The sequence below is a fragment of the Heterocephalus glaber genome, unplaced genomic scaffold (genome assembly GCF_053883595.1).
Source record: "Heterocephalus glaber isolate CG9 unplaced genomic scaffold, H.glaber_assembly_v1.0 deba00001479, whole genome shotgun sequence".
Lineage (NCBI taxonomy): Eukaryota > Metazoa > Chordata > Mammalia > Rodentia > Bathyergidae > Heterocephalus > Heterocephalus glaber.
The window spans coordinates 1808638-1818385 of NW_028258316.1; the positions used below are offsets into that span (position 1 = coordinate 1808638).

At 54.6% G+C, this 9748-nt stretch overlaps 1 protein-coding gene across 1 annotated transcript; it reads right to left on the reverse strand.

The window, feature by feature from the left end:
* Positions 1–3843: 3843 nt before the first annotated feature.
* Positions 3844–8274, reverse strand: Surf6 (surfeit 6). Its single transcript, XM_004848946.3, has 5 exons — positions 8075–8274; positions 6963–7163; positions 6337–6425; positions 5516–5725; positions 3844–5374 (listed from the first exon to the last, which is right to left on the reverse strand). Exons 1-5 carry the CDS (start codon positions 8166–8168, stop codon positions 4895–4897), a joined length of 1074 nt encoding a protein of 357 aa, XP_004849003.2. The 5' UTR covers positions 8169–8274; the 3' UTR covers positions 3844–4894.
* Positions 8275–9748: the final 1474 nt, after the last annotated feature.

A 9748-nucleotide genomic window follows, 5' to 3' on the forward strand; every position in this document is an offset into this window, starting at 1 on the left:
AATGGATGTCGGATTTTGTAAAAGGCTTTTCCGTGTCTATTGAGATAATAATGTGATTTTATTGTCCTTGTTTCTGTTGATGTGGTGTAGTACATTTATTGATTTGCATATGTTGAACCATCCTTGCATCTCTGGGATGAAGCCTAGTTGGTCACAATGTATGATCTTTTTAATGATCTGTTGCATTCCACTAGCCAGTATTTTTTTTTTTAACAGGGAGTCACTATGTAGTTCAGGCTGGTGTTTAACTCACTATGGAGCCCAGGCTGGCCTAGAACTCACAGTGGGCCTCCTGCCTCAGTCTCCCAAGTGCTGGGATTACAGGTGTGAGCTACCAGGTATTTGCTGGTATCTTGTTGAGGATCTTTGCCTCCGTTTTCATTAGAGATTGCCCTGTGGTTCTCTTTTCTGTTGGATCTTTGGTTTTGGAATCAGGGTTAATGCTAGCTTCCAGGAATGACTTTGTGAGCACTCCTTCCCTTCCAATGTCACTAGTTTGAAGATTGGGAAGGGCTTTGTTACAGTTATGGCCTGGTTGTCTCTACTGGGCTGAGACTGGGGACGTGTCCCCAGATGCTGCATCTTGTCCTTGGTTGTAGCCTTGCCACTGCCTGATTGGTAGATTCACGTGGCCTTTTAAATAACTGGATAATGATGAAAATGGGTCCAAAATAATGTCGCTTCTCCATCAAAGCAACAAAATATTCTTCATATCATCTTCCAGTGGCTCAATTAATTTTTTGGGAAGGAGCAGAACACAGTGAAATACCAAAAATGGAAAACTTCATTTTGGAACTTTCTGACTGCCCTACACCTGTCTTTCTGTTTTAATTTTCCTGAGGTCATAAATAGTGAAGACCAAAGAAACAGAATATATGTTTAAGAGCCATATACCAAGAAATCTGTGGGCTGGAAATTTAGCTGAGTGGCACTGTGCCTGCCTTGCAAGCACAAGGTCCTGAGTTCAATACCCAGTACCACAACCAAAAAAGAAAAAAAAGAAAAGAAATTTGCCTTGAAAGCTGCTATTCTGTAAAGGAAAAGTATATCAAGTTCCAGACTGATCCTGTTTTTTTTTCTTTTTTTTGGTGCTGGAGATCGAACTCAGGTCCTTGTGCTTGCAAAGCAGGCGGCAGAGCTAAATCCCCAGCCCTGATCCTGTTTTTAAAGCAAGGTTTCTTGTGTCCTTAGATTCTGAAGATTAAGACAACTACAAGCAACCATCTGCACAGTATTTTTAGCAGTTGAGTAAAAATCATGACATTTGTTTCGAGGGCTTTGTCGAGTGGCAGGTTCAGCACTGGAGTGGACGGCTCCAGACTTTTGTTTCGGTATTGTTTTTCATCTATCACCTTGATGACACTTCTTGCCTGCACAGGAAGCTGTCTATGACCTTGTCATGAATGGTGTTTGCCATCACTTGCAAATGCCCCTGGATCATCTACTTACACATCACAGTGCTGTTGCTCAAGGAAGCTAAATGAGAACATAAGACAGTTTTTGCTCCTACCCATTTTTTTTTTTTTGTATCAGGGATCGAACTTGAGTCCTTGCGCTTACGCAGCAGGTGGTGAAACCACTGAGCTAAATCCCCAGCCCTCCTACCCCTCTTTTTAAACTTAACAGATGCTTTGATGTTCCCCGTCCCCATTCTAGAAAGCTGTCAGAAGTGCATAGTTGAGGACTGGCCACAGTAGCCGGGCGTCCCTATGCCTTATCACAAGGGGTGCTGTTGTCCAGGCAGATGAAGCTCCCCTCTAACAAGAAAGCCTTGCTGGCAACCTCCAGGACTTCAGAAAACAGGATCCCAGAGGGTGGATGCTGGACCGAAATGGTGCACCTCACTTCTGTTCCATCTTGGCTGAACTTCTAGACCCCACAGTCAGCTAAGTCATCTACAACCACGGGTAGATTTGGTCCTCGGCAACTTTTTTAACAATGGACCCTTATGAACTACAGGAGATTCCTAGTCCTAACCTCCCTGTTCCCCCATGATTCTGCAGTCTGCAAGTGTTGGACTTTAGTCAAAACAATCCTGACAACCATACTGCGAGTCATGTTCTTAAAATTTATGAATTTAGGGCTGGGAATGTAGCCGAGTGGTGGGGCACTGGGCTAATGTACATGAGGGCCTGGGCTCCATCCCCAGCCCTACAAAAACAAGGTTTACCTGTATTTAGTCCATTTCCATTCACTGAGATTGTCCGTAAGCTGGACCTAATCCTAGTCTTACTCTTCCCTTCCACTCACCTCCTTGTTTCTAAGTTTCTCTTCCCTTCTTCTGGATTCAGATCATCTGCCCCATCCTATTTTGTCAAGTTTTTTGTACACACCTTTTCTATCTTTTGCTGATTGCGATGGCTTGAATGGCCCCTCTCAAATGTGTGACTTCATGGTCATAGTGTCAGGGGAAGGGATAAATGAGAGAGAAATGCAGGTGTTCGCTGACATGACTTTGGGCGCTGCCTTTCTGCAGGGAAACTGGCCACTTCCCCTGGGAAAACGTGATGTGCAGATTGCCTTGACCAACTGGGCAGTGTTGGTGGATTCTTCCTTGCCTGCCAAAGCCACCATCTGATGCAAGATCCTACCCCAGAGGCTTCCTCATGTTTGGTGCTGTCCCCTGCCTCATGACTATGCTCGTAACTGGTGTACTTTTTTTTTTCTTGAGACTGGGTATTACTATGTAGTTCAGGCTGGCCTTGGACTTGTGGTGATCCTCCTACCTCAGCCTCCCCAGCGCTGGGATTACAGGTGTGCTCTACCACGCCCAGCTTCTGCTGTACTTTTTAAAAATAAATTTTCTGCTGTACTCTTGTAATAAACTTACTTTCACCTGTAGAAAATCTTGGTGTGGCTCTTCTCTGTTGGTATGGATTGGAACCCCCAATTTCTGGTCCCTTGCTGTTGCACACAGCAACACTATGAAGAGGTAGGACTTTGCCCAGGAAGGCCCCGCCCACTCCATGAGCAGGCAGAGGCTGTGTCACAGCAGTGGTTAGTGTGGCAGGACTCTGGGTAGGTCTTGCATCTTGGCCTGTGTGTGCTCCTTGCTCTCCTGCCACCTTGGGTGGGACACAGCTCAGAGGGCCTGCCTGACACTCACCTGAGGCCCCAGGACTCCGAGCAATCAATCTGCTCCTTGTAAGTGACTGAGACCCAGGCATTTAGTGACACAAATGGACAGAGTGGTTACCTAGGAATATGTGTTTAACTTAAATTCTGATTTTTACAATTAACAGAATAGTTGAACCCCAGCCACCTGGCTTGGAGCTATCTCTGGCCATTATTCCAGATCTGTCTTGGTTCTCAATGTTACGAGATATTGCTGGGTTTACACCAGCACTGACCAACGCACCCTTTAAAAAATCCATAGCTGTTCTGTCTCTGTGTTGTTTAGCATAACTGGGGCTCCTGAGCATCTGAAATGTGGCCAGTACAGACAAGGAAATGAGTAGTAACAGGTCACTTGTGCATTCCAGCTACCAAAGTGGAATTCTGTACACCTGACATTCAAAACATCTCGGGCCTCTGCTCACCATTTCCTGTGAAAACATTGCTCTTTCCCTCTTAAAGTGCGTCTCCTCCAGCTAGGGTAAGACGATGTTTCCAGGCGATGCTTACTGCAGTGCCGCTTTACTGGGCACAAATCCCAGACTTTCTCCTCAGTGCTTCCCATGCCTCGGGAATCACTGTGGCTGCCACAGCACCAGCCTCAATCTCTTCCTCAGAAGGGAATGTGTTTCTTCCGAGAGCTGCAGACACGTGCAGGGGTAGTGTTTCAATCCTGCTCGGGAGCTGTGTGTCACCTGCACCCTCCAGGAAACAGACTTGGAGACTGAGTTAGCAGTGCAAGCGTTTACTGGGGTCCCGCCTGTGAAGGACAGAGGGCAGGAGAATGGGGTAGACCATACCACCACCCGGAGCTGCCAACGCTGCAGCCTAGCCCCAGGACAGGAGTCCTGCTTGGGGCAGACGAGCTCAGGCCCAGAGGCTGCCCACTGTCCACATCCTTGCAGGGGGACGGCATTTCTCAAGGAGGACCCAAGGGTGCCCTGCTGTGCTGCCACCGGGCCCCCAATCCCAGGATTTCCCCGACCACTGGGCCCGCCATTCTGTCTCTCGTTGAGCGAGACTCCACAGAGCAGCACAGCCAGCCTCTTGGGAGAGGCTGGAGCCCAGGAAGCTGCTGCACCCTGGTGCCTGTCTGCTTTCACTTCTCGTCACCTGTGGGCTCCCTCTCCAATGGTGGCTCAGCTGGGCTGATTTTCTGCCTCCAGACAGAGAAATGCCCAAGGCTCCTAACCACTTCCACACTGCCTCCACACCCGTGCCTCCAGTACCAGCAGGCCAGCATCAACCCGACCCCAGGAGGTGCCAACTACTGCCTCACAGCCCTTGAGCCAGTGACGGCCTGCATGTGGCCATGTGGCCCTGACCTGGGAAGACTCCCCTCCCTCCCTCCACTTGGGCTCTGAGCTTCAAGGGCGCTGTGAGGACTGTGAAGGAGACTGGAACGGGAGGCAGGCCTTGGTGTCCAGGCCCAGAATCGCACCTGCTCCCCTTGGGGCACCCCTCCCCTCCGCCCATCCCACTGAGGTTTGGACAAGGCAGCTGGCTGAGGCCCCGCCTTCCCGAGCACCCCCCACCAGTGGGTGGTCCCCCCTGCGCCACGCCCACTTCCTTCCTCCCTGACCTGAAGACCCTGAGAAGCTCCCACCTCAGAGGCCACTGGCGCTGCTGGGCGCCCCTTGTGGTCTGAGGATGTGGCCAAACACCCTGGGGACTGTCCCAGCGTCATGCACCGCCTGCATAGAGAGACAGCCAAGGTGGGTCGGAGGGAAGGTGTGGCAGGGCGGTGCTGGGCGCTGGGCGGGAGAGGGTCCAGCAGGGCTCAGGCGAGGCCGGCCCGCTCCAGGTCCTGCGGCAGCACCCGGCCCTTCTTTCGGGCCTTCTGCAGGCGCCGCTCGGCCCGTGCGGCCTTCTTCTTGCGCAGGTTCTGGCGCCGCTTGTCCTGCCGCTGCTGCATCTTCTCCACCACCTGCACTGAGCGCTTCTCCCACTGCCGCTGCCGCTGCGCCCGCCGCTTCTCCTTGCGCTTCAGCGCGTCCTCCAGCAGGTGCTCGTTGTCCCGGATGCGCACGCCCTCCGCCTTGTACAGCAGATTGGTCCACTTCATTTTGGCCTCTAGCTCCTGGGCTTTGCCTGCATCCTGCTCACGCAGCTCCTCCAGCCGGCCGCGCCGTGCCTGCAGGCGCTCCAGCAGCTGCCGGTAGTTCCTGCCTGTCAGCGGCGTCAGGTTCCCCTTCACCCGCTGTCGCTTCTCCTTCCTGCGCTGGGCCTTGCTGGCTGGCTCCTCCTCACTCACCTCCACCTGGGAACGAGACTGGGATCGGCTCTAGCCCTCGGGCAGCCCAGGCCAGCATTGTGGTCATGTCCATGCTCTGCAGGGCTGCCGCTGATTCGGGGCGACAAGCAAGGGGCACTCCCGGCCCAGAGGCCTCTGCCCGCTCACCTTATTGAAGATCAGCGCCGGCTCTGGGCGCTCTGCACAGGCCACCCCTGGGGCCGCCTCAGCCACTGGCTCCTTCTCCTCTGCCTCCTGAGTCTGGGCTGCTTTCTTCCTGGCAAGCAGCTCCTTCCGCTTCCTCTTCCTTCGTTCCCGCTCCTGCTTTCTCCGGCGCCGTTTCTCCAGAGTGGCTGTAGACAGTTCCTTGGTGCTGCCCTAGGGGTGCAGGTTCACTCAGCAGAGTCCTTCCTCCCCACCTCAGGGTCCCGGGTGGCACATGGCTGGGAGGCAACCAGGGCTGGAAGGTGTGTGAGGAAGTCCTGATGCAGGACATGGCCACCATGCAGAACTTGCCACAGTGAGACGTCCCCTTACCCAACATGCAAGTGACCCCACAGAATGACATGCCTCCCAGCTCCCCAGCCCTTCCCGAGGGCCAGGATGCTACTCGGACAGTTCTAAGCACTGTCATCCTTCCTCCAGTAGCTCAGAACCTGGATGGGACCCGAGCCCCTGCCCTGACCTCAACGTGTTCTCTCCTGACAAAACCAAGTTCCACTCTCCTGCTGCCTCTCCCAGCCCACAGCCAACCAGACCATGCCAGGAAGAGGGCGCCAGGTGGTCAGTCCTCAGTATGGGGCAGGTCGCCTAATCTCAGGGCACCAACCTTTAGAGGGACAGACACAGGCTGCGCCTAGCCATCATGGTATCAGCAATGACAGCTTCCTGAGGAGGAAGGCCAAGCTTCCCCCTAGGGCCTGTCTCTGCCCCTGCTGAGGAGACACAGAGGGCAGGGCGAGAAACCATTCCACAAGGTCCCAACCTACCTGGCCCCGGGCCTGCTGGATCTTCTCATGCAGCCGCTGTCTCAGAACCTCCAGGGCAAAGACAGAGCCAGGCTCTGAGGCACGGCCATCTGTGGGGACAGAGACAGGGCTGGAAGGGGGCCCACCACCCTCCCCAGCACTGAGGGCCAGCACTTGAGCCTCAGCCTCTACTTCTCTGGCCCCACCCTGTGGCCACTCGTGGAACTGCAGGCCAATCAGATTAAACCCTCCACCTTTCAAGCTGGGTTGGTCTCCAGAAACCTGCCAGGACAGGCAACTGACTCCCAAGTAAGTCACTGCCGCATAAGAAGACACTTCCTACCGGGGATTTAGCTCAGTGGTTCCACTGCCTGCCTCGCAAGCGCAAGGACCCGAGTTCGATCCCCGGTACCAAAAAAAAAAAAAAGAAAACACTTCCTAGTAGCCAAGCTGCTCCAGGACCTGAGAGGCATGGCCTTGGTCCTTAACATACTGGCCCCATGTGGTTCTGCATCCCACCCGCCCTCAAGCAAGGCTGATCTTTGCTCCTGGGAGTCTTGTGTTAGCCCCAAGTGCCTGATGGTTGCCTTTTCTTAACAGCACTGGAAGCCTCGCATGGTAACCCCATGGGCGCTGGAGCCCCTCACCTTCAGGGGCTCTAGTGGGGCTAGAAACCTCCTCTCTAACTGCTGCTGGCTTCTTGGACCCAGAAGCCATTGGAGACTTCACCCCCTCGGATTTGGCCTTGCGCTCTGCAGACTTCTGTTCCCGCTCTCGAGACTTCTTTTGTGTTTTCTTCCTTTTCTTTTTTGGGGGCCCAAAAGCTTCTGAGCCTCGAGCTTTGCCCGCTGAAATACAAAATGATAAAGAGCTGTGAGCTCTGACCTGTGAGTCACTCAACAGGCAGGAAAGTCTTTCGAGGACTTTAATCCCCAAGGGTGCACAGAGAGAAACACGATCGAGGGGCCAGCAGGGGCTATCCAGAGCTAGAAGGCACTGCCCGGAAGCAGACTGACCACATACCAAAATGCAAGACACCCTCACACGCATTCTGCTGTGGGAATTATGCTCGAAGGTCTAGCGTCAAACGTATTCCTATAACGTCATCTAAGAGATTATAATACGACGATCACCTACCTAAACACTCATCTGCAGCAACAAACCATGGCACCGCGTGGCAAAGAACCACTACCTACTACAACACAGGCTTCGCTTTAAGGGATGAGGAAAAGTTGCACAATTTAAATTCCAAAGCGGAATGTGAATCAGGTAGTTTCAGAGCATGAAACTCACACATAGGATAAATCCTAGAAAGCCAATTAATTCTAAGTTATAACTGAGGGTGAGAAACTCCCTTAAGTTTCAACATCTCCTATAACGAGGGTTTTCCTCTTACAAAAAGGAAACCCTGCATTGTGCCTGCTGGTTCCTTGTTCAGCCTGATGCCCTCCTCTGGGCCCGGGCCTGGGCCCCACCCGCAAGCCCCGGCGCCCGCGTGCCCCTGAGCCCTAGGCCCGCAGACCTCTCCCTCCCTCCTCGTCCCGAGGGTCGAGGCGGCTCTTCCGCCTGCCGCTCTCCGCCGTGACCCCCACCCCCACCCCGCGCGCCGGTCCAGCCGGAGTTCCTCCCGGCGCAGGGCCCGCGCCGATGCCCAGGACAGGGCGAAGCGCTGCTTTCCCCGGCAAAGTGCAGCTCGTCCCGCAGGGGGCCGCCTGGGCCACCGGATGGGGACAACCGCGCCCGCCCGGCCCCGCGTTACCCCGCTGGCGCCTCGGCGGCTCCGGGCCCGGCTGAACGCAGATCTTCCTGGCCAGGTCCTGCAGGTAGGCGTCCTTGGCGAGCAGGGAGGCCATGACTTCAACCCGCGGGAAGGGATGACGCGCTTAACCCCGTCCCACACCCGGGCCCCAGGACCGCGCGACTCGCCGGAAACCGCTGCGTCCGCAGGCGCGGCCAGCCGAGCGCCAATGCGCCAGCTCGACCGCTCGATTAGCCCGACCGGCGCTCGATTAGCCAGCCCGACCGGCGCGGGGCACTGTGGGTCCGCACTGGAGCGGGTACCACCTAGAGGTCGCCTGTGGCTCCGCGTGCCGGGCGCTGTCCCCGGTCCCGCTTTCGGTGGCTGCCGAGCCCCGCGCCGCACCCTGGCGGTGACGCCCCGCACCGGGACCTGCTCGGTCATCCGCGACCCACCCTGGCTTCTTCCCCACTTGCAGCCCTGCAGCTGCGTCCGGCATCCTGCGCATCCCGTGTCACTGCCCCCCGGGTTCTGCCCGATTTGAGAAGACACAGCAACTAAAAGGGATGCAAAGTAAAAACAGCTGTAAAAGCACACGGCGAACAGTGTGGCGGGGATGCGGGTGACATGAAACAGCCCCTCGTTTTGCTAGTGGATGGTCTGGGGCCATGAAGAACATTCTCTTGGCAAGCTGATGAGTAGTTTGCAAATGAAGTCCAATTGTTTTCATACACGAGAAATTGCAAAGGGCTGGGCCCCCCAAAGGGCCTAAGTGGGTGTTGTTTCCACACACTACTTATAACTCTATAATACTACCTTTAACTTTTCCTGAGGCTCTAGCATCCTCAAAATGAAATGCTTGGGATCAGAAAGGTGGAATTAGACAGGACTGACCAGGGTTTAGCGCTGGTGACTATACTGTGGCTTTGCGGGAGTCACGGAGGGGAGCCCTGCCTGCCGCAGGCAGGCTCCACAGAACCTGTTGAGGGGGGCCTTTCACGGAGTGCTGCCAGGAGCAACAGCTGTGCCCAAAGGAGCTGCTTCCAGGGAGAAATTTCAATGTTGAACGGCTTTGGCCAAGCAGAGAATAAAAAGGCTGTGATACAAAGATTTTATTACTCAAGTTTTTGAAAGCCTTGTGTTTCCATCTGGTTGTAAGCGCTTTTTCTTCCTTAGTGGTTCAGTACGGGCCCATCCCACAATTACAATCCTGCAGGAGACCACCCAACATCTTACCAGTGGAAGACTCTCGCTCCACGCAGTCTAGACTCCAGGGCCAGGGCCCCGGGTGACCGTCAGCCTGTTACCTAAGCTGCCAACACTGGGGACAGTGGTCTCTATCTTCCTTCTTGGGAAGGAGACAGGGTGTGTGGATGGCAGTTGGGGTAGGGCTGAACCCCATCTCTCCTGATCTGACACCCCCATCCTGCCCCAGCACTGTGGTCTCTGCATGCTACAGTGAGCCTGGTGCCATCCAGGGTTCAAAACCTGTTTCTGCCACTTCACTTTCTGGCCCTGTAGCATGGGCACACTGCCAGTTCCAAGCCCACATCTGCCACCCTGTGAAATGCAGGCTTTTAACAGCACCAGAGGTGACATGAGAATGAGATGACAGCAGAGGCAGAGGTGCCTAACACACAGAGCCACCCAAGAGACAGTCATGGCAGCAGTGTTTTCGTTCATTCACCAGACATG

Bases quoted from the DNA above. Each gene is read 5' to 3' on its own strand.
- Surf6 (XM_004848946.3), bottom strand. From the start codon at position 8,168: ATGGCCTCCCTGCTCGCCAAGGACGCCTACCTGCAGGACCTGGCCAGG. The intron at 7,164-8,074 runs GTAACGCGGGGC...TTTGTATTTCAG, and splicing joins GCCGCCGAGGCGCCAGCGGG to CGGGCAAAGCTCGAGGCTCA. The intron at 6,426-6,962 runs GTGAGGGGCTCC...CTGTCCCCACAG, and splicing joins CCCCACTAGAGCCCCTGAAG to ATGGCCGTGCCTCAGAGCCT.